The sequence below is a fragment of the Somniosus microcephalus genome, chromosome 23, assembly GCF_052327205.1.
Source record: "Somniosus microcephalus isolate GS21.2 chromosome 23, FLI_Smic_1.0, whole genome shotgun sequence".
Taxonomy (NCBI): domain Eukaryota; kingdom Metazoa; phylum Chordata; class Chondrichthyes; order Squaliformes; family Somniosidae; genus Somniosus; species Somniosus microcephalus.
The window spans coordinates 60,946,468-60,974,029 of record NC_141009.1 but is presented as its reverse complement, the minus strand read 5'-3'; the positions used below and the strand labels follow the sequence as shown (position 1 = coordinate 60,974,029).

The window sequence follows — 27,562 nt, the reverse complement described above, 5'->3', positions numbered from 1 at the left end:
CTTCCTTCAATCACCTACCTAACTTATTCTGAAATGTTGCCACTGTCTGTTTCTGGTAGAGCATTCACAGCCTCAGATCACTGGGTGTACAAAAAAAGGTCTTGTGCTCTGTCTGAAATCTTTTGCCTTTAACCTTTTATCTGGTCTCCTTGTTCTAGCGTCCTCGATCAGTACATGACCCCACAATTTTAAACCCCACTTTCAAATTACCCCTTAATTTGGCCTGTCCAAATGAAAACAGCCCCAACAGGAGAGGGAGGGAGGTATCAGATGGCTGGAAGTTGGTGAATGTGATTCCATGTTTTTGAAATGGTTGAGATGCCTGTTCCGAGGGATAAGGGTCTGTGGGAAAAGATTGGGTGAGGCGCAGGGTTGGGGAGAGGATTAGGGGAGGCGCAGGGTTGGGGAGAGGGTTGGGGGAGGCGCAGGGTTGGGGAGAGGGTTGGGGGAGGCGCAGGGTTGGGGAGAGGATTGGGGGAGGCGCAGGGTTGGGGAGAGGGTTGTGGGAATAGATTGGGTGAGGAACAGGGTTGGGGAGAGGATTGGGGGAGGCACAGGGTTGGGGAGAGGGTTGTGGAAAAAGATTGGGGGAGGCGCAGGGTTGGGGAGAGGGTTGTGGAAAAAGATTGGGTGAGGCACAGGGTTGGGGAGAGGATTAGGGGAGGCACAGGGTTGGGGGAGAGGATGGGGGAGGTGCAGGGTTGGGGGAGAGGGTTGGGGGAGAGGATTAGGGGAGGCGCAGGGTTGGGGGAGAGGGTTGGGGAGGCGCAGGGTTGGGGGAGAGGATTGGGGGAGGCGCAGGGTTGGGGGAGAGGATTGGGGGAGGCGCAGAGTTGGGGGAAAGCGTTGGGTGAGGCGCAGGGTTGGGGTTGGGGGAGAGGGTTGGGTGAGGCGCAGGGTTGGGGGAGAGGATTGGGGGAGGCGCAGGGTTGGGGGAGAGCGTTGGGTGAGGCGCAGGGTTGGGGGAGAGGATTATGGGGGGAGAGGGGGTGGGGGAAGAGGGTTGGGGGAGGCGCTGGTCCTTTTGCCTCTGGAGCCTGGGCTTCAATTCAATCCCGATTAGAATGAAGTCCCTCTGGCTGCAAGGGTTGTGTGTGTTCAGTCTGGGCCAAGGACCGAGTGGGCACGGACGCACAGCTAGACTCTGATCATAGCTGGTGCCATATTATCAATCTAGCTGAGACAGCACAGGACAGCATGTGGAGGAAGCAGGAGAACTCGACAGTGGTGCAGTGCGGCCCGATCTTCGGAGATTCAGGCTCAGGCTCTTTAATAGATGAGGCAGCCTCACTGTAATGGAGGCCAACTACCCCCCTAGCCTGACCGTGCTTCCTGCTGATGCATAGATAAATTGACCTTTTAAACAGTGTAAGCTGAATTGGCATCTGTGGTTAGTAGAATACCACACTGACTGGTCCTGGGAGACACTCCGCTCCCCACGAATAATATTTATTCATCACTCGACACACCGTGCGGAAGTAGCAGATTGGATTTAATGTAATGTGTTTTACTGCTAAAGTAACAAATCTGATTGTGGGTATTTAGTGAGGGGATGAATGCTGTAGGGTCAAGTACTGATTGTGGGTGTTGGATCAGAGGGCGGGAGGTGGGGCTCTGCACGGGTGGCGTGTCGGATTGTTGCGCGGGTGGCGTGTCGGGGCGTTGTCACCGTGTTTGTGTTTGGAGGCAGAGGGCTCACTCCCATTGTTTGATGCCAGTGTGTCAGGGTTGGGTGGTGGTGAAATGCTCCTGTTCGTTCCTGTATGAGGAGCCTGTCATTTATCCCTGAGGTTAGCTTTGTGTCTCTAGTCTGACTTCATTCTAACAGTTGGGAGTTTTTAGGGCACAAAGTAGAGGATTGCCCTTCCAGGGGTGGATGAACATTGTGTCCGGGTTCTTGCTCCGTAACTCTGCTCAATGAACCCTGATCTCACACTGCATAGAGTCAAAGCTCTGATGTGATGTGACCAGCCTCTCCTGCCCAATCCCCGTGTCTTCCCGCTCCTGCCCAATCCCTGTGTCTTCCCTCTCCTGCCCAATCCCCCTGTGTGTCTTCCCTCTCCTGCCCAATCCCCCTGTGTCTTCCCTCTCCTGCCCAATCCCCCCTGTGTGTCTTCCCTCTCCTGCCCAATCCCCCTGTGTCTTCCCTCTCCTGCCCAATCCCCGTGTGTCTTCCCTCTCCTGCCCAATCCCCCCTGTGTGTCTTCCCTCTCCTGCCCAATCCCCGTGTGTCTTCCCTCTCCTGCCCAATCCCCCCTGTGTGTCTTCCCTCTCCTGCCCAATCCCCCTGTGTCTTCCCTCTCCTGCCCAATCCCCCTGTGTCTTCCCTCTCCTGCCCAATCCCCGTGTGTCTTCCCTCTCCTGCCCAATCCCCCTGTGTCTTCCCTCTCCTGCCCAATCCCCGTGTGTCTTCCCTCTCCTGCCCAATCCCCCTGTGTCTTCCCTCTCCTGCCCAATCCCCCTGTGTCTTCCCTCTCCTGCCCAATCCCCCCGTGTCTTCCCTCTCCTGCCCAATCCCCGTGTGTCTTCCCTCTCCTGCCCAATCCCCCTGTGTCTTCCCTCTCCTGCCCAATCCCCGTGTGTCTTCCCTCTCCTGCCCAATCCCCCTGTGTCTTCCCTCTCCTGCCCAATCCCCCTGTGTCTTCCCTCTCCTGCTCATTCCCTGGAGCACGAGTGTTTTCAGCAATCTTTTTCGTACTCCCAGGTCTGGTTTGTTTGCGAGTGGTTACTGCGAGTTTTGAGTGAGGGCTGCGTTGTGTCTCTGTGTTGCACACTTACTCAGTGACCAGCATGACGTTCATTCAGAATGAGCAGAGTTGCTTGTACCGCCGTGCTCCTGTCTAAGAGGTGCGCTGCGGTGCTGTTGCGTGTGGTTCTCTAACAATACATGTCAAGGGCGCACTCACCATCCCTCATTCTATCTCCAGCGTGTTTACTCATAGTTACAATGTTGTGACTCGTGTGCGTAGCGAGCCTGTGAGTGGTAGGATTTGATTGCATTGTGCAGAGTAACCAGGTTTCAGTGACGATCGACATAAACAGTTTGTGTTTAAACATGGGCTGTAACCATGGGAGGAGAGCCTGCTGGCCAGCGACCCTTTCAAACTGAACATTTGTGCACTCGGTGATCCTATTTACCAACCCAGAAAGCTCATCTGCAATTCAGACCATCAGTAACTTGGGAATTCTTTCCCCAGTGCCGGACACCCCCTCCCGTGCCGCCACTCCCCTTCCCCCCCCCACACACACCAACACCCTCTCCTTCCCACACCACTCCCAGCCCAACCCAACCATCACTAAAGCAGATTATCTCGTAATTATGGGATCTTGCTGTGCACAAATTGGCTGCTGGGCTTCCTCGATTACAGTGACTGCACTTCAGAAATACTTCAGTGGACGTCCTGAGGTTGTGAAAGATACTATAGGAAGTCTTTCACCACTTCAGTCATTCTTTACCTGATGCCAAGAATAGTAAGCTTCACTCGGGCAGCAAGGAACATGAGAAGCCAGTTTGATCAAAGATTGTTGGTGTGTCACGGGCCCTCCCTGAGGGAGGTGACTGACCGTGAGTAACCTTGGGGAAGAGCACTACTTAATCTCCTAACTCTGGAAGGTGAGCCAATGGCAGTCTAACCATCCACTTCACTTCATTCCACACTCAAAAAAATAACTAAATACTGCAGCTACTGGAAATCTGAAATAAAAACAGAAAATGTCGGAAATACTCAGCAGGCCAGGCAGCTTCTGTGGAGAGAGAAACAGAGTTAATGTTTGAGGTCGATGACCTTTCGTCAGAACTGGAAGAAGTTCAATTTCAATTTCAATTTCAGTTTTATTTGTCACATCACCAACTACAACAAGTGAAATCCAGTCAGTGAAATGCTTTTTTCTTAACGAGCCGAGCGCACCAATCAGCAAAGGACACTTAGCTGCCTGGTACGCACGGAGCCCGCAAGGACGGCAGCCATCTTCATCAGCGCCATCACAATAGGGTCCGCTCTCGCCTCGCTCCGCCTTTCCCGCACTCCTGCCCGACAATCTTCAGCCGCCGTGGTACCGACGTCCCGGGGCCTGCTTCTCCCTGGCTCTCCTTCCACCTGGTCTGACCTCCGAGCCTCCCGCGGTGTCCGACCTTCCAGGGCCTGCTTTTCCCGACCTCGGTACGCTGGCCGCATTCCCTCCTACCGGTTCGACCTCCGAGCCTCCCGACGAGGAGCTGCCGGCCGCCGTGCTACAGTGGGTCGTCGTGGCCTCCATCGCTGCTTCTGCTGACTCACCGCCGACTCTTTCTTTCTAGAGGGACTCTTTTTGCCTGAATACCATTCAATAAAAAACCAATGAAAAACCAAAGGTAGCATTGCCATGAAACCAAGATACAGCCAGTCATAGAGCTCTGGTGATTCCTCACATTTACCACAAATCTTCAGAGCATCTGTTCTTTCCCCTCTTGGGCATACCCCACACTCTCCATATTGCAGCTGACTACCATTTAGGCTTTCTGTTATTTGCTTTCCACAGTATAATCCAGGGCACATTAAATCAACATCCATGGTGAGAACCAGTGGCAGCCGCGCCACAGACTCCGACACGGCGAACCCGGGGTATTCCACACCGGAACACTACCAGCATCTCTCACCGCCTGCTTCCGGTTATGGCGGCGGTGACCTTTGCCCTTACCCCGTGAACCTTAGTCGGGCACTCCCGAGCCGAGTCCGTTAACCCCCCGGGCCCGTGAGCCGAGTCCATTAACCCCTGGGCCCCCGAGCCGAGTCCATTAACCCCCCAGGCCCCCGAGCCGAGTCCGTTAACCCCCCGGGCCCGTGAGCCGAGTCCATTAACCCCCCGGGCCCCCGAGCCGAGTCCGTTAACCCCGGGCCCCCGAGCCGAGTCCGTTAACCCCGGGCCCCCGAGCCGAGTCCGTTAACCCCCCGGGCCCGCGAGCCGAGTCCGTTAACCCCGGGCCCGCGAGCCGAGTCCGTTAACCCCCCGGGCCCCCGAGCCGAGTCCGTTAACCCCGGGCCCGCGAGCCGAGTCCGTTAACCCCCCGGGCCCGCGAGCCGAGTCCGTTAACCCCGGGCCCGCGAGCCGAGTCCGTTAACCCCCCGGGCCCCCGAGCCGAGTCCGTTAACCCCGGGCCCGCGAGCCGAGTCCGTTAACCCCCCGGACCCCGCGAGCCGAGTCCGTTAACCCCCCGGACCCCGCGAGCCGAGTCCGTTAACCCCGGGCCCCCGAGCCGAGTCCGTTAACCACCCGGACCCCGCGAGCCGAGTCCGTTAACCCCCCGGACCCCGCGAGCCGAGTCCGTTAACCCCCCGGACCCCGCGAGCCGAGTCTGTTAACCCCCCGGACCCCCGAGCCGAGTCCGTTAACCCCCCGGACCCCCGAGCCGAGTCCATTAACCCCCCGGGCCCCCGAGCCGAGTCTGTTAACCCCCCGGGCCCCCGAGCCGAGTCCGTTAACCCCCCGGACCCCCGAGCCGAGTCCGTTAACCCCCCGGGCCCCTGAGCCGAGTCCGTTAACCCCCCGGGCCCGCGAGCCGAGTCTGTTAACCCCCCGGGCCCCCGAGCCGAGTCCGTTAACCCCCCGGACCCCCGAGCCGAGTCCGTTAACCCCCGGGCCCGCGAGCCGAGTCCGTTAACCCCCCGGACCCCCGAGCCGAGTCCGTTAATCCCCGGACCCCCTGAGCCGAGTCCGTTAACCCCCCGGACCCCCGAGCCGAGTCCGTTAACCCCCCGGACCCCCGAGCCGAGTCCGTTAACCCCGGACCCCCGAGCCGAGTCCGTTAACCCCCCGGACCCCGCGAGCCGAGTCTGTTAACCCCGGGCCCCCGAGCCGAGTCCGTTAACCCCCCGGACCCCGCGAGCCGAGTCCGTTAACCCCGGACCCCCGAGCCGAGTCCGTTAACCCCGGACCCCCGAGCCGAGTCCGTTAACCCCCCGGACCCCGCGAGCCGAGTCTGTTAACCCCGGGCCCCCGAGCCGAGTCCGTTAACCCCCCGGACCCTGCGAGCCGAGTCCGTTAACCCCGGACCCCCGAGCCGAGTCCGTTAACCCCGGACCCCCGAGCCGAGTCCATTAACCCCCCGGACCCCCGAGCCGAGTCCATTAACCCCCCGGACCCCGCGAGCCGAGTCCGTTAACCCCCCGGGCCACTGAGCCGAGTCCGTTAACCCCCCGGACCCCCGAGCCGAGTCCATTAACACCCCGGGCCCCCGAGCCGAGTCCATTAACCCCCCGAGCCGAGTCCGTTAACCCCCCGGACCCCCGAGCCGAGTCCGTTAACCCCCCGGACCCCCGAGCCGAGTCCATTAACCCCCCGGACCCCGCGAGCCGAGTCCGTTAACCCCCCGGGCCCCTGAGCCGAGTCCGTTAACCCCCCGGGCCCCTGAGCCGAGTCCATTAACCCCCCGAGCCGAGTCCGTTAACCCCCCGGACCCCCGAGCCGAGTCCGTTAACCCCCCGGACCCCCGAGCCGAGTCCATTAACCCCCCGGACCCCCGAGCCGAGTCCATTAACCCCCCGGACCCCCGAGCCGAGTCCGTTAACCCCCCGGGCCCCCGACCCGAGTCCATTAACCCCCCGGGCCCCCGAGCCGAGTCCGTTAACCCCCCGGACCCCTGAGCCGAGTCCGTTAACCCCCCGGACCCCCGAGCCGAGTCCGTTAACCCCCCGGGCCCCCGAGCCGAGTCCATTAACCCCCCGGGCCCCCGAGCCGAGTCCATTAACCCCCCGGGCCCCCGAGCCGAGTCCGTTAACCCCCCGGGCCCCCGAGCCGAGTCCGTTAACCCCCCGGGCCCCCGAGCCGAGTCCGTTAACCCCCCGGGCCCGCGAGCCGAGTCCATTAACCCCCCTGGCCCCCGAGCCGAGTCCATTAACCCCCCGGGCCCCCGAGCCGAGTCCGTTAACCCCCCGGGCCCCCGAGCCGAGTCCATTAACCCCCCGGACCCCCGAGCCGAGTCCGTTAACCCCCCGAGCCGAGTCCATTAACCCCCCGGGCTCCTGAGCCGAGTCCGTTAACCCCCCGGGCCCGCGAGCCGAGTCCATTAACCCCCCGGGCCCCCGAGCCGAGTCCGTTAACCCCCCGGGCCCCCGAGCCGAGTCCGTTAACCCCCCGGGCCCGCGAGCCGAGTCCATTAACCCCCCGGGCCCCCGAGCCGAGTCCGTTAACCCCCCGGGCCCGTGAGCCGAGTCCGTTAACCCCCCGGGCTCCCGAACCGAGTCCGTTAACCCCCCGGGCCCGCGAGCCGAGTCCATTAACCCCCCGGGCCCCTGAGCCGAGTCCGTTAACACCCCGGGCCCGTGAGCCGAGTCCGTTAACCCCCCGAGCCCCCGAACCGAGTCCGTTAACCCCCCGAGCCCCCGAGCCGAGTCCATTAACCCCCCGAGCCCCCGAACCGAGTCCATTAACCCCCCGAGCCCCCGAGCCGAGTCCATTAACCCCCCGGGCCCCCGAGCCGAGTCCATTAACCCCCCGAGCCCCCGAACCGAGTCCATTAACCCCCCGAGCCCCCGAGCCGAGTCCATTAACCCCCCGGGGCCCCCGAGCCGAGTCCATTAACCCCCCGGGCCCCCGAGCCGAGTCCATTAACCCCCCGGGCCCGTGAGCCGAGTCCGTTAACCCCCCGGGCCCGTGAGCCGAGTCCGTTAACCCCCCGGGCCCGCGAGCCGAGTCCGTTAACCCCCCGGGCCCCCGAGCCGAGTCCATTAACCCCCCGGGCTCCTGAGCCGAGTCCGTTAACCCCCCGGGCCCCTGAGCCGAGTCCGTTAACCCCCCGGGCCCGCGAGCCGAGTCCGTTAACCCCCTGGGGCCCCCGAGCCGAGTCCGTTAACCCCCCGGACCCCCCGGGCCGAGTCCGTTAACCCCCCGGGCCCCCGAGCCGAGTCCATTAACCCCCCGGGCCCCCGAGCCGAGTCCATTAACCCCCCGGGCCCCCGTGAGCCGAGTCCGTTAACCCCCCGGGCCCCCGAGCCGAGTCCATTAACCCCCCGAGCCCCCGAGCCGAGTCCATTAACCCCCCGGGGCCCCGAGCCGAGTCCATTAACCCCCCGGGCCCGTGAGCCGAGTCCGTTAACCCCCCGGGCCCCCGTGAGCCGAGTCCATTAACCCCCCGGGCCCGCGAGCCGAGTCCGTTAACCCCCCGGGCCCCCGAGCCGAGTCCGATTTAACAAATTTTAGGGTAGTAAGGGAGGAGGGGAGGAAAGAACAAAAGGGCAGGTCTGTGATAGGGTGGAAGGCAGCAGAGATTAAATGAAAAAAGGCATGATGGTCCGAGAAAATGGGAGCAATGTTGATAGTCTGAAATCACTGAACTTGATGTTGAGTCCAGAAGGCTGCAAAGTACCGAATCGAAAGATGAGCTGCTGTTTCTCGAGCTTATGTTGAGCTTCATTAGAACAGTGTAGGAGGCTGAGAACAAAGAGGTCAGCGTGGGAGTGGAGCGGAGAATTAAAGTGACAGGCGACTGGAAGCTCAGGGTCATGCATGCGGACTGTATGGAGGTGTTCAATCTGCGTTTGGTCTCCCCAGTTGTCGAGGAGACCGCATCGTAACAGCGAATACCGTATACTAAATTACAAGTAGGACAAGTAAATCGCTGTTTCACCTGGAAGGAGTGTTTGTGGCCCTGGGCGGTGGGAAGGGAGGAGGTAAAAGGGCAAGTGTTGCATCTCCTGCTCTTGCACAGGAAGGTGTTGTGGGAAGGGGTGTCGGGGATGATGGCGTGGACCAGGGTATTGCAGCGAGAATGGTCTCTTTGGAATGCTGGGAGGGGAAGATGTGTTTGGTGGTGGGATCACGCTGGAGGTGGCAGAAATGGCGGAGAATGATCCGTTGAATGTGGAGGCTGGTGGGGTGAAAGGTGAGGACAAGGGGAACCCTATCATGGTTCTGGGAGGGAGGGGCAGGGGTGAGGGCAGGTGTGGGAAATGGAATGGACAAGGTCGAGGGCCGTGCCAACCACTGTAGAGGGGAATCCTCGGTTGAGGAAAAAGGAAGACATAGAAACATAGAAGATAGGAGCAGGAGTAGGCCATTCGGCCCCTCGAGCCTGCTCCGCCATTCAATGAGATCATGACTGATCATCCAAATTCAGTACCCTGTCCCTGCTTTCTCCCCATATCCCTTGATCCCTTTAGCCTTAAGAAATATATCCAACTCCTTCTTGAATATATTTAATGAACTGGCCTCCACTGCCTTCTGTGGCAGAGAATTCCACAGGTTCACCATTCTCTGGGTGAAGAAATTCCTCCTCATTTCAGTCCTAAATGGCTTACCCCTTCTCCTTCGACTATGACCCCTGGTTCTGGACTCCCCGGCCATCGGAAACATCCTTCCTGCATCTAGTCTGTCCAGGCCTGACAGAATTTTATAGGTTTCGATGAGATCCCCTGTCAATCTTCTAAACTCCAGTGAGTATAAGCCTAATCGACACAATCTCTCCTCATACGTCATTCCTGCCATCCCAGGTATCAGCCTGGTGAATCTTCGCTGCACTCCCTCCATGGCAAGAACATCCTTCCTCAGATATGGCGACCAAAACTGCACACAATACTCAAAGTGCGGTCTCACCAAGGCCCTGTACAACTGCAGCAAGACATCCTTGTTCCTGTACTCGAATCCTCTCGCTATGATGGCCAACCTACCATTTGCCTTCTTAACCGCCTGCTGCACCTGCATGCTTACCTTCAGCGACTGGTGCACAAGAACACCCAGGTCTCTCTGCACTTCCCCTTCTCCCAATCTATTGCCATTCAAATAATAATCTGCCTTCCTGTTTTTGCCACCAAAGTGGATAACTTCACATTTATCCATATTATAGTGCATTTGCCATGTTTCTGCCCAATCACCCAACCTGTCCAAATCGTACTGGAGTTTCACGACATCCTCCTCACAGCATACCCTCCCACCCAGCTTTGTGTCATCTGCAAACTTGGAGATATTACATCCAATTCCCTCGTCCAGATCATTAATATATATTGTGAACAGCTGGGGTCCTAGGACCGATCCTTGCGGTACCCCACTAGTCACTGCCTGCCACTCGGAAAATGACCCGTTTATTCCAACTCTTTGCTTTCTATCCACCAACCAGTTCTCTATCCAAGTCAATACCTTGCCCCCAATCCCATGTGCCTTAACTTTACACGCTAATCTCTTATGCGGGACCTTATCGAAAGCCTTCAGAAAGTCCAAATACACCACATCCACTGGTTCTCCCTTATCTATTTTACCAGTTAAATCCTCAAAAAATTCCAGTAGGTTAGTCAAGCATGATTTACCTTTTGTAAATCCATGTTGACTTTGTCCGATCCCGTCACTGCTTTCCAAGGCATATCGGAAGCACTAGTGTGGAAGGTGGCATCGTCAGAACTGATGCAGTGGAGACGGAGAAACTGGGAGAATGGAATCGAGTCTTTAGAGGAAGCGGGGTGGGAGGAAGTGTAGTCCAGGTGAGGACAAGGGAAACCTTATCGTAGTTCTGGGAGGGAGGAGAAAGGCTTCCTCCCATCCTGCCATCTATCCTGGTCTCCCAGTTTCTCCGTCTCTGTTGCATCTGTTCTGCTGATGCCACCTTCCATACTAGTGTTTCCAATATGTCTCAACCGAGGATTTCCCTCCACCGTGGCTGATGGGGCCCTCGACCGTGTCCGTCGCATTTCCCACACTTCTGCCTTCACCCCTTCCCCTCCCTCCCAGAGTCCTGGTCCTGGGCCAGTTTTCAGCTTGACTTGAGCAAGGTGGAGCTGGTTCAATGTTTTCATGGTGGTGGACTGGCACCATGCCCATCGCAAGCAGTAACTCTTAATGCAGGCCGTTAACTGACATGCTCCTGATTATATTGAACTCAGTGCCACCTTGCTCACCTGTGGTGAAGGTGTGTCTTATTGACTGAGGGAAGAGGAGGAGAAACATTTCTATACAGTGAGTTATGATGACCTGGAATACACTGCTTGAAAGGGCAATGGAAGCAGATTCGATGGTAACTTTCAAAAGGAAATTAGATAAATACTTGAAAAAGAAACATTTGCAGGGCTATGGGGAAAGAGCAGGGGAGTGGGATTCATTGGAGAGCTCTTTCAAAGAGCTGTCACAGGTACGATGGGCCGAATGGCCTCCTTCTGTGCTGTATCATTTTATGATTCTATGACTAAGAAAATGTGCACAGCAAGGTCCCACATTGGCCTATGAGGTGAGTGACCAGTTAATCTGTTTTGAGGGATAAGTATTGCCCAGGTCACGGGGGGGAGCTCCCTACTCCTCTTTGAATAGTGCTGTCGGATCTTTGCATCCAACTGAACGAGCAGTCTGGACCTTGCATTTATGAATGAAGGCAGCTCATCCAATCACGTGTGTGTATTTCCAACCCAAGAGTTTTGGCTGTCAGTTGTTAGGACAGTTAGAGATTAACCAAAGGGATGATGGTATCCGCTCTGACGGTATCCGCACTGACGGTGTCCGCACTGACGGTGTCCGCTCTGACGGTGTCCGCTCTGATGGTGTCCGCACTGACGGTGTCCGCACTGACGGTGCTGACGGTGTCCGCACTGACGGTATCCGCTCTGACGGTGTCCGCACTGACGGTGTCCGCTCTGACGGTGTCCGCACTGATGGTGTCCGCACTGACGGTGTCCGCTCTGACGGTGTCCGCTCTGACGGTGTCCGCACTGACGGTGTCTGCTCTGACGGTGTCCGCACTGACGGTGTCCGCTCTGACGGTGTCCGCTCTGACGGTGTCCGCACTGACGGTGTCCGCACTGACGGTATCCGCACTGATGGTGTCCTCACTGACGGTGTCCCCTCTGACGGTGTCCGCACTGATGGTGTCCGCTCTGACGGTGTCCGCTCTGACGGTATCCGCACTGACGGTATCCGCTCTGACGGTATCCGCACTGACGGTGTCCGCACTGACGGTATCCTCACTGACGGTGTCCGCACTGACGGTGTCCGCACTGACGGTGTCCGCACTGACGGTGTCCCCTCTGACGGTGTCCGCACTGACGGTATCCGCACTGACGGTATCCGCACTGACGGTATCCGCACTGACGATATCCTCACTGACGGTATCCGCACTGACGGTGTCCGCACTGACGGTGTCCGCTCTGACGGTGTCCGCACTGACGGTGTCCGCACTGATGGTGTCCGCACTGACGGTATCCGCACTGACGGTATCCTCACTGACGGTGTCCGCACTGACGGTGTCCGCTCTGACGGTATCCGCACTGACGGTGTCCGCACTGACGGTGTCCACTCTGACGGTGTCCGCACTGACGGTGTCCGCACTGACGGTATCCGCTCTGACGGTATCCGCTCTGACGGTATCCGCACTGACGGTATCCACTCTGACGGTATCCGCACTAAGGGTATCCGCTCTGACGGTATCCGCATTGACGGTATCCGCACTGACGGTTTCCGCTCTGACGGTATCCGCTCTGACGGTGTCCGCACTGACGGTATCCGCACTGACGGTGTCCGCACTGACGGTTTCCGCTCTGACGGTGTCCGCACTGACGGTGTCCGCTCTGACGGTGTCCGCTCTGACGGTGTCCGCTCGGACGGTATCCGCTCTGACGGTGTCCCCTCTGACGGTGTCCGCTCTGACGGTGTCCGCTCTGACGGTGTCCGCTCGGACGGTATCCGCTCTGACGGTGTCCCCTCTGACGGTGTCCGCTCTGACGGTGTCCCCTCTGACGGTGTCCGCTCTGACGGTGTCCGCTCTGACGGTGTCCGCTCTGACGGTGTCCCCTCTGACGGTGTCCGCTCTGACGGTGTCCCCTCTGACGGTGTCCGCTCTGACGGTGTCCGCTCTGACGGTGTCGCTCTGACGGTGTCCGCACTGACGGTGTCCGCTCTGACGGTGTCCGCCCTGACAGTGTCCCCTCTGATGGTGTCCCCTCTGACGGTGTCCCCTCTGACGGTATCCGCACTGACGGTATCCGCACCGACGGTGTCCGCTCTAACGGTATCCGCACCGACGGTGTCCGCTCTAACGGTATCCGCACTGACGGTGTCTGCTCTAACGGCCAACTGTTCATGTATTTGTGTCAAGTGCTGGCACTCGTCATACAGCCCAGGGCCCCCTTGTAGCCCAACACTGCCCCCACCCCCCAACACTGGGCCCCCCAACACTGGGCCTCCCAACACTGCCCCCACCCCGCCCCCTCCCCCCTCACTTGCATCTTTTAGCAGGTCTGCTCCGCCACACGTCTCTGGGCCTCAGTAGCAGTTTGCCAGCTCTGGGGTGTTGTTGGAGGCTGGGTGTTGGACACCGAGAGATATTCAGACTGTGACACTGACCAAAACTTACCGAGAAGTCCCAATTTTAAAAAAATCCTTTACTTTGGGGAGCAGTGTGGGTGGAGGGAATGGCGGGAGTACACCTGAACCAGCGCTCCCGCTGGTGGTGGATGCCATCTAGTGACCCTGCTCGCCAAGACTCCAGGCATGTGGTGGTGTGGAGATGATGGGGCTCTGCCTCCAGACTGATAACCAGCAGAGACGGCTCAGTGATGGGGCCCAATTCTGGATCCAGCTCTTGGGGTTAGTGGGTGGGAATAAGGTGCAGTTATGAGGTGAAGTCTAACTGTTAGCCCCACTTTGCGTTTCTCTTGCTGTGAATGTTGTCCCGATGCTGGGACGGTTGATCACTGGGTCCCAGTGACTGTGAGGCAGAAACTCTGAACATCGGGTCAGACCCCTCTCTCTCCGCTGAGACTCCAGGATGGCGCTGGGACGAGTTCTCTCTCCTGTTTGGTGCTCTGATCAGGTGGGACCTGGACCTGGGCCAGTTTGCCACTTGATTTGAGCAAGGTGCAGCTGGTTCGATATATTCATGGTGCTGGACTGGCACCCACATTGCAAGCAGTAACTCCGAATGAGGGCACGCTCCTGATTATACTGGGCTCAGTGCCACCTCACTCACTCGTGATGAAGGTGCGTCACTGAGTGACTGAGGGGAGATGAGAAGAGCAGTTTTACGCAGCGAGTTGTTAGGATCTGGAACGCGTTGCCTGAATAGCAGATTCAATAGTAACTTTCAAAAGGGAATTGGATAAATACATGAAAAGGAGAATTTCACAGGACTCTGGGGGAAGAGCAGGGGAGTGGGACTCATTGGAGAGCACTTTGAGAGAGCTGGCACAGGCACAATGGGCCGAATGGCAGCCTCCTGGGCTGTAAGATACGATGAGACCAGCAATGCTGAGTCTCATCAGGTGGAATGGGCCAATCACAATCCAGGTTTTATAAACTATGAACAAACACTCTTGTCAGTTGCTTCTGGCCATCAAGGAAGCTGCGAAGGGGGTGGAGGGGCGAGGGTCAGGGTCGGGCCGGCGGGGGAGTGACGCAACACATCATCTTTTCCTGAGTTTATCCGAGCCCCTCACACCATGAAGGTCCCACGGTTGTTCCTGGTTTGGGCCAGTAGCTTTGTTCCAGATAAATGGCTGTATTCCAGAGTTAGTGAGTGGGAACACTGTGATGCATTCTACTGTCAACACTCAATTCTGAGACACTTGTGTGAGCAATGGATGACATACTGGAGTAGGACTGTGGCCCATGAAAGAGCATCTCAGTAAAGAGACCCCACATTCTCTACACTGTCCCATCAAACACTCCCAGGGCAGGTTCAGCACGGGTTAGATAGAGAGTAAAGCTCCCTCTACACTGTCCCATCAAACACTCCCAGGGCAAGTACAGCACGGGTTAGATACAGAGTAAAGCTCCCTCTACACTGTCTCTTCAAACACTCCCAGGGCAGGTACAGCACGGGTTAGATAGAGAGTAAAGCTCCCTCTACACTGTCCCATCAAACACTCCCAGGGCAGGTACAGCACGGGTTAGATACAGAGTACAGCTCCCTTTACACTGTCCCATCAAACACTCCCAGGGCAGGTACAGCACAGGTTAGATACAGAGCAAAGCTCCCTCTACACTGTCTCTTCAAACACTCCCAGGGCAGGTACAGCACGGGTTAGATAGAGAGTAAAGCTCCCTCTACACTGTCTCTTCAAATACTCCCAGGGCAGATACAGCACGGGTTAGATACAGAGTAAAGCTCCCTCTACACTGTCCCATCAAACACTCCCAGGGCAGGTACAGCACGGGTTAGATACAGAGTAAAGCTCCCTCTACACTGTCCCCTCAAACACTCCCAGGGCAGGTACAGCACGGGTTAGATACAGAGCAAAGCTTCCTCTACACTGTCCCATCAAACGCTCCCAGGGCAGGTACAGCACGGATTAGATACAGGGTTAGTGATTGGCTGTTCCAATTGCACCCCATATTAGTAGTTAGATTAATGCACGGGATTAGTTAGTAGTGAGATCTCTGGATCACACTGTGAAATGCAAGCGTGCCACACGTACTGTTTACATATTTATTTAAAGCGGAACCGTTCTTGTATCCAGTGTTCTTTGGTGATGCAGCTTTTACACTGGGTGTGGTCCGACTCGTAACCCGGGTGAAGCGAGAGGCCGGTGATTTCAGCCTCCCACTTGGTGTGTCTGTTCCTTCTCTGATGGTGCTCAGAGATGATCAGTTGTGTTTGACTTCACTTCACCCTCTGTGCGAAGTTTCTCTCCGGTTTCGACCAGTGCTGACTGGTCGAATGTGTTTGGCATTTGTGCTAATGACTCGCTGTCCTTTTTGCAGGTGAGCAGGTGGCTGTGTATCGTGGCCAGGATGGACAGGCCTATGTCGTTGACGCTTATTGTCCTCACCTGGGTGCTAACCTGGCTGTGGGGGGCCGCGTGATTGGAAACTGTATCGAATGCCCATTCCATGGCTGGCAGTTCCGTGGTGAGGATGGCAAATGCACAAAGATTCCGTATGCTGAAAAAGGTACGGGCAGCAGGGATATCGGGGGGGGGGATGGGGGTGAGTATGAGCTGGTGAACAGTATGGATGGGCTGTCTGGGAGGCTCTGTGTAACTCTGGGAAATTGATTGGAGAAAGTCAGAGAAATGGGGCTGTGGCACAGGAGTGAGTGGAAGTGACATCTGCAACCATGGAGCAGAATTGGGGGAAGAGCAACTGCAGGGAATGGAGATGGGATGTGTGGATGGGGCTATTTACGGCTTGAGAGAGCTGGGGATGGGATGGTGTTTGGGGAGGGCCTGTGTGTGATGGGGATGGGATGGTGTTTGGGGGAGGGGCCTGTGTGATGGGGATGGGATGGTGTTTGGGGGAGGGTCTGTATGTGATGGGGATGGGATGGTGTTTGGGGGAGGGTCTGTGTGTGATGGGGATGGGATGGTGTTTGGGGAGGGCCTGTGTGTGATGGGGATGGGATGGTGTTTGGGGGAGGGTCTGTGTGTGATGGGGATGGGATGGTGTTTGGGGGAGGGGCCTGTGTGATGGGGATGGGATGGTGTTTGGGGGAGGGTCTGTATGTGATGGGGATGGGATGGTGTTTGGGGAGGGTCTGTGTGTGATGGGGATGGGATGGTGTTTGGGGGAGGGTCTGTATGTGATGGGGATGGGATGGTGTTTGGGGGAGGGTCTGTGTGATGGGGATGGGATGGTGTTTGGGGAGGGCCTGTGTGTGATGGGGATGGGATGGTGTTTGGGGGAGGGGCCTGTGTGATGGGGATGGGATGGTGTTTGGGGGAGGGTCTGTATGTGATGGGGATGGGATGGTGTTTGGGGAGGGTCTGTGTGTGATGGGGATGGGATGGTGTTTGGGGGAGGGTCTGTATGTGATGGGGATGGGATGGTGTTTGGGGGAGGGTCTGTGTGATGGGGATGGGATGGTGTTTGGGGAGGGCCTGTGTGTGATGGGGGTGGGATGGTGTTTGGGGAGGGTCTGTGTGATGGGGATGGGATGGTGTTTGGGGAGGGTCTGTATGTGATGGGGATGGGATGGTGTTTGGGGAGGGTCTGTGTGTGATGGGGATGGGATGGTGTTTGGGGAGGGCCTGTGTGTGATGGGGATGGGATGGTGTTTGGGGGAGGGGCCTGTGTGATGGGGATGGGATGGTGTTTGGGGGAGGGTCTGTATGTGATGGGGATGGGATGGTGTTTGGGGAGGGTCTGTGTGTGATGGGGATGGGATGGTGTTTGGGGGAGGGTCTGTATGTGATGGGGATGGGATGGTGTTTGGGGGAGGGTCTGTGTGATGGGGATGGGATGGTGTTTGGGGAGGGCCTGTGTGTGATGGGGGTGGGATGGTGTTTGGGGAGGGTCTGTGTGATGGGGATGGGATGGTGTTTGGGGAGGGTCTGTATGTGATGGGGATGGGATGGTGTTTGGGGAGGGTCTGTATGTGATGGGGATGGGATGGTGTTTGGGGAGGGTCTGTATGTGATGGGGATGGGATGGTGTTTGGGGGAGGGTCTGTGTGATGGGGATGGGATGGTGTTTGGGGAGGGCCTGTGTGTGATGGGGATGGGATGGTGTTTGGGGAGGGTCTGTGTGTGATGGGGATGGGATGGTGTTTGGGGAGGGTCTGTATGTGATGGGGGTGGGATGGTGTTTGGGGAGGGTCTGTGTGATGGGGATGGGATGGTGTTTGGGGAGGGTCTGTATGTGATGGGGATGGGATGGTGTTTGGGGAGGGTCTGTGTGATGGGGATGGGATGGTGTTTGGGGAGGGTCTGTGTGATGGGGATGGGATGGTGTTTGGGGAGGGTCTGTGTGATGGGGATGGGATGGTGTTTGGGGAGGGTCTGTATGTGATGGGGATGGGATGGTGTTTGGGGAGGGTCTGTGTGTGATGGGGATGGGATGGTGTTTGGGGAGGGCCTGTGTGTGATGGGGATGGGATGGTGTTTGGGGGAGGGGCCTGTGTGATGGGGATGGGATGGTGTTTGGGGGAGGGTCTGTATGTGATGGGGATGGGATGGTGTTTGGGGAGGGTCTGTGTGTGATGGGGATGGGATGGTGTTTGGGGGAGGGTCTGTATGTGATGGGGATGGGATGGTGTTTGGGGGAGGGTCTGTGTGATGGGGATGGGATGGTGTTTGGGGAGGGCCTGTGTGTGATGGGGGTGGGATGGTGTTTGGGGAGGGTCTGTGTGATGGGGATGGGATGGTGTTTGGGGAGGGTCTGTATGTGATGGGGATGGGATGGTGTTTGGGGAGGGTCTGTATGTGATGGGGATGGGATGGTGTTTGGGGAGGGTCTGTATGTGATGGGGATGGGATGGTGTTTGGGGGAGGGTCTGTGTGATGGGGATGGGATGGTGTTTGGGGAGGGCCTGTGTGTGATGGGGATGGGATGGTGTTTGGGGAGGGTCTGTGTGTGATGGGGATGGGATGGTGTTTGGGGAGGGTCTGTATGTGATGGGGGTGGGATGGTGTTTGGGGAGGGTCTGTGTGATGGGGATGGGATGGTGTTTGGGGAGGGTCTGTATGTGATGGGGATGGGATGGTGTTTGGGGAGGGTCTGTGTGATGGGGATGGGATGGTGTTTGGGGAGGGTCTGTGTGATGGGGATGGGATGGTGTTTGGGGAGGGTCTGTGTGATGGGGGTGGGATGGTGTTTGGGGAGGGTCTGTATGTGATGGGGATGGGATGGTGTTTGGGGAGGGCCTGTGTGTGATGGGGATGGGATGGTGTTTGGGGGAGGGTCTGTATGTGATGGGGATGGGATGGTGTTTGGGGGAGGGTCTGTGTGTGATGGGGATGGGATGGTGTTTGGGGGAGGGGCCTGTGTGATGGGGATGGGATGGTGTTTGGGGGAGGGTCTGTGTGTGATGGGGATGGGATGGTGTTTGGGGAGGGCCTGTGTGTGATGGGGATGGGATGGTGTTTGGGGGAGGGGCCTGTGTGATGGGGATGGGATGGTGTTTGGGGGAGGGTCTGTATGTGATGGGGATGGGATGGTGTTTGGGGAGGGTCTGTGTGTGATGGGGATGGGATGGTGTTTGGGGGAGGGTCTGTATGTGATGGGGATGGGATGGTGTTTGGGGGAGGGTCTGTGTGATGGGGATGGGATGGTGTTTGGGGAGGGCCTGTGTGTGATGGGGATGGGATGGTGTTTGGGGAGGGTCTGTGTGATGGGGATGGGATGGTGTTTGGGGAGGGCCTGTGTGTGATGGGGGTGGGATGGTGTTTGGGGAGGGTCTGTGTGATGGGGATGGGATGGTGTTTGGGGAGGGTCTGTATGTGATGGGGATGGGATGGTGTTTGGGGAGGGTCTGTGTGATGGGGATGGGATGGTGTTTGGGGAGGGTCTGTGTGATGGGGATGGGATGGTGTTTGGGGAGGGTCTGTGTGATGGGGGTGGGATGGTGTTTGGGGAGGGTCTGTATGTGATGGGGATGGGATGGTGTTTGGGGAGGGTCTCTATGTGATGGGGATGGGATGGTGTTTGGGGAGGGTCTGTGTGATGGGGATGGGATGGTGTTTGGGGAGGGTCTGTATGTGATGGGGATGGGATGGTGTTTGGGGAGGGTCTGTGTGATGGGGGTGGGATGGTGTTTGGGGAGGGTCTGTATGTGATGGGGATGGGATGGTGTTTGGGGAGGGTCTGTATGTGATGGGGATGGGATGGTGTTTGGGGAGGGTCTGTGTGATGGGGATGGGATGGTGTTTGGGGGAGGGTCTGTATGTGATGGGGATGGGATGGTGTTTGGGGAGGGTCTGTGTGATGGGGGTGGGATAGTGTTTGGGGAGGGTCTGTGTGTGATGGGGATGGGATGGTGTTTGGGGAGGGTCTGTGTGATGGGGATGGGATGGTGTTTGGGGAGGGTCTGTGTGATGGGGATGGGATGGTGTTTGGGGAGGGTCTGTATGTGATGGGGATGGGATGGTGTTTGGGGAGGGTCTGTATGTGATGGGGATGGGATGGTGTTTGGGGAGGGCCTGTGTGTGATGGGGGTGGGATGGTGTTTGGGGAGGGTCTGTATGTGATGGGGATGGGATGGTGTTTGGGGGAGGGTCTGTATGTGATGGGGATGGGATGGTGTTTGGGGGAGGGTCTGTATGTGATGGGGGTGGGATGGTGTTTGGGGGAGGGTCTGTGTGTGATGGGGATGGGATGGTGTTTGGGGAGGGTCTCTATGTGATGGGGATGGGATGGTGTTTGGGGGGGGTCTCTATGTGATGGAGCCGGGGCTGGGGTGGTGTTTGGGGGAGGGTCTGTGTGTGATGGAGCCGGGGCTGGGGTGGTGTTTGGGGGGGGGTCTGTGTGTGATGGGGCCGGGGCTGGGGTGGTGTTTGGGGGGGGGTCTGTGTGTGATGGGGCCGGGGCTGGGGTGGTGTTTGGGGAGGGTCTCTATGTGATGGGGCCGGGGCTGGGGTGGTGTTTGGGGGGGGGTCTGTGTGTGATGGAGCCGGGGCTGGGGTGGTGTTTGGGGGGGGTCTGTGTGTGATGGGGCCGGGGCTGGGGTGGTGTTTGGGGGGGGGTCTGTGTGTGACGGGGCCGGGGCTGGGGGGGTGTTTGGGGAAGGTCTCTATGTGATAGAGCCGGGGCTGGGGTGGTGTTTGGGGGGGGGTCTGTGTGTGACGGGGCCGGGGCTGGGGGGGTGTTTGGGGAAGGTCTCTATGTGATAGAGCCGGGGCTGGGGTGGTGTTTGGGGGGGGGTCTGTGTGTGATGGAGCCGGGGCTGGGGGGGTGTTTGGGGGAGGGTCTGTGTGTGATGGGGCCGGGGCTGGGGTGGTGTTTGGGGGGGGTCTGTGTGTGACGGGGCCGGGGCTGGGGTGGTGTTTGGGGGGGGTCTGTGTGTGATGGGGCCGGGGCTGGGGGGGTGTTTGGGGGACGGTCTGTGTGTGACGGGGCCGGGGTGGTGTTTGGGGAGGGTCTGTGTGTGACGGGGCCGGGGCTGGGGGGGTGTTTCGGGAGGGTCTGTGTGTGACGGGGCCGGGGCTGGGGTGGTGTTTGGGGGGGGGTCTGTGTGTGACGGGGCCGGGGCTGGGGTGGTGTTTGGGGGACGGTCTGTGTGTGACGGGGCCGGGGTGGTGTTTGGGGAGGGTCTGTGTGTGACGGGGCTGGGGTGGTGTTTGGGGGAGGGTCTGTGTGTGATGGGGCCGGGGCTGGGGTGGTGTTTGGGGGGGGGTCTGTGTGTGACGGGGCCGGGGCTGGGGTGGTGTTTGGGGGACGGTCTGTGTGTGACGGGGCCGGGGTGGTGTTTGGGGAGGGTCTGTGTGTGACGGGGCTGGGGTGGTGTTTGGGGGAGGGTCTGTGTGTGACGGGGCCGGGGCTGGGGTGGTGTTTGGGGACGGTCTGTGTGTGACGGGGCCGGGGCTGGGGTGGTGTTTGGGGGACGGTCTGTGTGTGATGGGGCCGGGGCTGGGGGGGTGTTTGGGGAGGGTCTGTGTGTGATGGAGCCGGGGCTGGGGGGGTGTTTGGGGAAGGTCTGTGTGTGACGGGGCCGGGGCTGGGGTGGTGTTTCGGGAGGGTCTGTGTGTAACGGGGCCGGGGCTGGGGGGGTGTTTGGGGAAGGCCTGTGTGTGACGGGGCCGGGGCTGGGGGGGTGTTTGGGGAGGGTCTGTGTGTAACGGGGCCGGGGCTGGGGGGGTGTTTGGGGAGGGTCTGTGTGTAACGGGGCCGGGGCCGGGGTGGTGTTTGGGGGACGGTCTGTGTGTGACGGGGCCGGGGCTGGGGGGGTGTTTGGGGAGGGTCTGTGTGTGACGGGGCCGGGGCTGGGGGGGTGTTTGGGGAGGGTCTGTGTGTGACGGGGCCGGGGCTGGGGTGGTGTTTCGGGAGGGTCTGTGTGTGACAGGGCCGGGGCTGGGGGGGTGTTTGGGGAGGTCTGTGTGTGACGGGGCCGGGGCTGGGGGGGTGTTTGGGGAGGGTCTGTGTGTGACGGGGCTGGGGTGGTGTTTCGGGAGGGTCTGTGTGTGACAGGGCCGGGGCTGGGGGGGTGTTTGGGGAGGGTCTGTGTGTGACGGGGCTGGGGTGGTGTTTCGGGAGGGTCTGTGTGTGACGGGGCTGGGGTGGTGTTTCGGGAGGGTCTGTGTGTGATGGAGCCGGGGCTGGAGGGGTGTTTGGGGGCTGTGTTGATCTGTCCATGGTGGTGGAGTTGTGTTGACCTCGTTGCCTCCTCTTCTCTCCAGTGCCGGACTTCGCTAAGACGAAAACCTGGCCTTCGTGTGAGCTGAACGGCGCAGTGTTTGTGTGGTTTCACTGTGACGGCATCGATCCCAATTGGAGCATTCCGGAACAGGAGGAGATCCAGTCCGGAGCGTGGGTATACCGCGGGAGGACGGAACATTACATCAACTCTCACATCCAGGTAGGACCAGGGACCAGGGACGGTACTGGCAGCACCACCATGTAGGGTTGAAGTGTTTGGAGACCCGAGTGTTGTGGGAGGGGGTAAGAGGAGAAAGAGAGTGGAGTTCAGTTAACCGCGTGCTGTTTTCAGTATGACTCGAATACCATGGGCTGCACAGAGCTGAGAATCGGCAGCACAGACATGCACAATGGCCGCTGTTTCTCGAAGGTTCTTTTGCTTGTGGTTACCTAACAATACTGGACTTGATTCAAATCCGGTTGGGAAGGCCAAAGTTTTTAGGAACAGCAAAAAGCAGTTTGGCAAAACAAGCCCGTCCCTTTTTGATGAGCATAGAGTCATAGAGTTATACAGCAGGGATAGAGGCCCTTCGGCCCATCGTGTCCGCGCCGGCCATCAAGCCCTGTCTAATCTAATCCCATATTCCAGCATTTGGTCCATAGCCTTGTATGCTATGGCATTTCAAGTGCTCATCCAAATGCTTCTTAAATGTTGTGAGGGTTCCTGCCTCCACAACCCTTTCAGGCAGTGAGTTCCAGACTCCAACCACCCTCTGGGTGAAAAAGTTCTTTCTCAAATCCCCTCTAAACCTCCCGCCCTTTACCTTGAATCTATGCCCCCTAGTTATTGACCCTTCTACTAAGGGAAAAAGCTCCTCAGTATCCATCCTATCTATGCCCCTCATAATTTTGTACACCTCAATCATGTCCCCCCTCAGCCTCCTCTGTTCCAAGGAAAACAAACCCAATCTGCCCAGTCTCTCTCCATAGCTGAAGCGTTCCAGCCCTGGTAGCATCCTGGTGAATCTCCTCTGCACCCTCTCCAAAGCATTCACATCCTTCCTGTAGTGTGGCGACCAGAACTGCACACAGTATTCCAGCTGTGGCCTAACCAGTGTTTTATACAGCTCCACCATAACCTCCTTGCTCTTATATTCTACCTCGGCTAATGAAGGCAAGTATCCCATATGCCTTTTTTACCACCTTATCCACCTGTTCCGCCGCCTTCAGGGATCTGTGTACTTGCACACCCAGATCCCTCTGACCCTCCGTCTTGCCTAGGGTCTTACCATTCATTGTGTATTCCCTTGCCTTGTTAGTCCCCCCAAAGTGCATCACCTCGCACTTTTCCGGGTTAAATTCCATTTGCCACTGTTCCGCCCATCTGACCAACCCATCTATATTGTCCTGCAGACTGAGGCTACCCTCCTCGCTATTTACCACCCTACCAATTTTTGTATCATCCGCGAACTTACTGATCATACCTTTTACATTCATATCCACGTCATTAATGTAGACCACAAACAGCAAGGGACCCAGCACCGATCCCTGTGGTACCCCACTGGCCACAGGCTTCCAGTCACAAAAACAACCTTCGACCATCACCCTCTGCCTTCTGCCACTAAGCCAGTTTTGTATCCAATGTGCCAAGGCACCCTGGATTCCATGGGCTCTTACCTTCTTGACCAGTCTCCTGTGCGGGACTTTATCGAAGGCCTTACTGAAATCCATGTATTTAACACATCCACTGCGTTACCCTCATCCACACACCTAGTCACCCCCTCAAAAAATTCAATCAAATTAGTCAGACATGATCTTCCCTTGACAAAGCCATGTTGACTATCCCTGATTAATCCTTGCCTCTCCAAGTGGAGACTAATTTTGTCCCTCAGAATTTTTTCCAATAATTTTCCTACCACTGATGTTAGGCTCACTGGCCTGTAGTTCCCCGGTTTTTCCCTACTTCCCTTCTTGAATAATGGAACTACATTGGCAGTTCTCCAGTCCTCTCGCTGTATCATGCCATTCCTTCTTGCTACAAGAACACGCCCAACTGTCTCTCGACACCTTTACAGTTCAGTCTGCTTCCATTTCTTGGAGCGACAGAAGTTTACCGTACAGAAGGAGGCCATTTGGCCCATCATATCTGTGCCAGCTCTTTGCTGGAGCAATCCAGAGCTCGTGTCCTGCTCTCTGCCCACATTCCTGCATCTTCCTCTGCTTCGAATTGAATCCACTTTTCCCTTTAAAAGATGCAGTGGTCTCTGCCCCAAACATTCCCTGCGGCAAAGCACTCCCTGCTCGGAAAGCCGCCTGCATTAAGATACTTATCCTAATCTCCATGGCACACTTGGTGCCTGAGAGTGTGAGTAAGCAGATGAACGTGGCCTAACTGCTAGGGTGAGGTGCAATAAGCTTTGAGGGGCTGAGGCGGAGCCGCCTGCGGTTCCCAGGAGCAGCTGCTGCTGTCTGCAGTGTGTAACCCTGCTCTGCCGATAGATTGTGACTGCCTCCATCGACTGACTGCCGTTGTCGCTGTGCTTGTGTAACAGGAGATCCCAGAGAATGCGGCCGACATCGCCCACCTGTACCACCTTCACACTCCGAGCATCCTGAGCGGGGCAGATCTCCGATACACCAGTGCCAGACTCTGGGGCTTTGCACAGCACGACTGGAAGGTAAGGGGGATCGGGAAATGGTTTCTGGTCCTTGAGCAGCTTATTGGGATCAGATTCAGACAGCTGAAGTATCCGATGGGAATCCTGGTTAACGTTCCTTGGGCTGGGATTTGTCTGGGAGAGATAGAAGTGGGAGAGGGTTATTCAACCATGGTGGTTTGCCGAGGGAATAGGAAGTGACCCTCTCGCTAAATGTCTCTGCTTTCACTTTCTTGGAGCCAAGCTCCGTGACCTTCTGTGAAGGTCTGTGAACTGACCGAACATCAAATGACGACCCTTGGACACACACGTCTGTTGGACTTGTGCAGTCTTGCGTTGCCTCACCTCCTGTGTTCATACCTGCAAGAGCCACAGCTCAAGGGCAGAAGGGAAGAGGAAGACTGACAGGCACAAAGGAAGTCATGGATGTAACAATATCAATATGTTTATACATTATTTTTATTTTTTAGAGTTTTTTGAGGATGTAATTAGCAGGGTTGATAAAGGGGGAACCAGTGCATGTAGTGTATTGGATTTCTAAAAGGCATTCGATGAGGTGCCACGCGAAAGGTTGCTACACAAGATAAGGGCTCATGGGGTTGGGGGTAATGTATTAACGTGGATAGAGAATTGGTTAACAGCCAGAAAACAGAGAGGAGGGATAAATGGGTCATTTTCCGGTTGGCAGACTAGTGGGGCGCCACAAAGATCAGTGCTTGGGCCTCAGCTATTTACAATCTGTATCAATGACTTGGATGAAGGGACCGAGTGCAATGTATCCAAGTTTGCTGACAATACAAAGTTAGGTGGGAAAGTAAGCTGTGAGGAGGATACAAAGAGCCGGCAAAGGGGTTAAGAGAGTGGGCAATAAGGTGGCAGATGGAGTATAATGTGGGGAAATGTGAGGTTATTCACTTGGTAGGAAGAATAGAAAAACAGAATATTTTTTTAAATGGCGATAAACTATTAAATGTTGGTGTTCAGAGAGATTTGGGTGTCCTCGTACCGGAAACACGGAAAGTTAGCATGCTGGTACAGCAAGCAATTAGGAAGGCAAATGATATTCTGGCCTTTATTGCAAGGGTGTTGGAGTACTAGAGTAAGGAAGTCTTGCTCCAATTGTACAGGGCCTTGGTGAGACCACACCGGGAGTACTGTGCACAGTTTTGGTCTCCTTATCTAAGGAAGGATATACTTGCCTTGGAGGCGGTGCAACAAATGTTCACTAGATTGATTCCTGGGATGAGAGGGCTGTCCTATGAGGAGAGATTGTGTAGAATGGGCCGATACTCTCTGGAGTTTAGAAGAATGAGAGGTGATCTCATCGAAACATGGACAATTCTGAAGGGGATTGACAGGGTAGATGCTGAGAGGATGTTTCTCCTGGCTGGAGAGTCTAGAATTAGGGGACATAGTTTCAGGATAAGGGGTCGACCATTTAGGACTGAGATGAGAAATTTCTTCACACAGAGGGTTGTGAATCTTTGGAATTCTCTACCCGAAAGGGCTGTGGATGCTGAATCGTTGAATATATTCAAAACTGAGATAGATAAATTTATGGACTCGAGGGGAATCAAGGGATATGGAGATTGGGCGGGAAAGTGGAGTTGAGGTCGATGATCAGCCATGATCTTATTGAATGGCGGAGCAGGCTCGAGGGGCCGTGTGGCGGAGCGGGCTCGAGGGGCCGTGTGGCGGAGCGGGCTCGAGGGGCCGTGTGGCGGAGCGGGCTCGAGGGGCCGTGTGGCGGAGCGGGCTCGAGGGGCCGTGTGGCGGAGCGGGCTCGAGGGGCCGTGTGGCGGAGCGGGCTCGAGGGGCCGTGTGGCGGAGCGGGCTCGAGGGGCCGTGTGGCGGAGCGGGCTCGAGGGGCTGTGTGGCGGAGCGGGCTCGAGGGGCCGTGTGGCGGAGCGGGCTCGAGGGGCCGTGTGGCGGAGCGGGCTCGAGGGGCCGTATGGCCTACTCCTGCTCCTATCTTATGTTTTAACAAAGACAACGGTAATGTAGACAGAATTGGTTTAAATCGTGTTCTCAAAGCCTGTCTTTTCATCACAGCAGGGGGTAGTGGGAGGGCCGGAGCCTGCTGCAATATAAAAGACAATGTGCTGCTATAAGATTCACAGAAACCCCACAGTGCAGATAGAGGCCATTTCGGCCCATCGAGCCTGCACCGACACATATCCCACCCGATCCCCGTAATCCCGACACCAACACATATCCCACCCTATCCCTGTAACCCCACGTATTTAATCCCCCTAACACTAAGGGTCAATTTTATCATAGCCAATCAACCTAACCTGCACATCTTTGGACTGTGGGAGGAAACCGGAGCACCCGGAGGAAACCCACGCAAACACAAAAACATCAAAGATTGTTTCCAATTAAGCAATGGCTCGGGAAAAGATAGGAAGTAACAATCTTGGTGTGTTTGGCAATCGGTTTGAACAACTGGGTGGTCATAGAATTATAGAACTTTACGGCACAGAAGGAGGCCATTCGGCCCATCGTGGCTGTGCCGGCCGACAAAGAGCTATCCCGCCTAATCCCACTTTCCAGCTCTTGGTCCGTAGCCTTGTAGGTTACGGTACTTGAAGTGCGTAACCAAGTACTTTTTAAATGCGATGAGGGTTTCTGCCTCTACCACCCTTTCAGGCAGTGAGTTCCAGACCCCCACCACCCTCTGGGTGAAAAGATTCTCCACAACTCCCCTCTAAACCTTCTACCAATTACTTTAAATCTATGCCCCCTGATTATTGCCCTCTCTGTTAAGGGAAATAAGCCCTTCCTATCCACTCTATCTAGGCCCCTCATAATCTTATACACCGCAATTAAGTCTCCCCATAGATTATAATGTCAGATTTGCTCCTTGGCCAGCCCTTGTCCATGGACAGACAGATCTAATCTAATGTATGTCTGACTTATGGGGCCTATTCTTGGCTGTATCCTGGCACTGC

The 27,562-nt window shown here is 57.0% G+C and overlaps 1 protein-coding gene and 1 long non-coding RNA gene across 2 annotated transcripts in view; one reads left to right on the top strand and one right to left on the bottom strand.

Annotated features, from left to right (window-relative positions):
• Positions 1 to 27,562, top strand: part of LOC147101898 (cholesterol 7-desaturase nvd) — a 61,411-nt gene that overhangs the window by 497 nt on the left and 33,352 nt on the right. Inside the window, exons 2-4 of the mRNA XM_085965919.1 lie at positions 15,649 to 15,837; positions 21,996 to 22,174; positions 24,507 to 24,632. Of these exons, the coding sequence (XP_085822045.1) occupies positions 15,649 to 15,837; positions 21,996 to 22,174; positions 24,507 to 24,632 (494 nt within the window). The remainder of the gene's footprint in view (positions 1 to 15,648; positions 15,838 to 21,995; positions 22,175 to 24,506; positions 24,633 to 27,562) is intronic.
• Positions 3,826 to 27,562, bottom strand: part of LOC147101899 (uncharacterized) — a 53,545-nt gene continuing 29,808 nt past the window's right edge. Inside the window, exon 3 of the long non-coding RNA XR_015073393.1 lies at positions 3,826 to 4,312. This is a non-coding gene — a long non-coding RNA (uncharacterized LOC147101899). The remainder of the gene's footprint in view (positions 4,313 to 27,562) is intronic.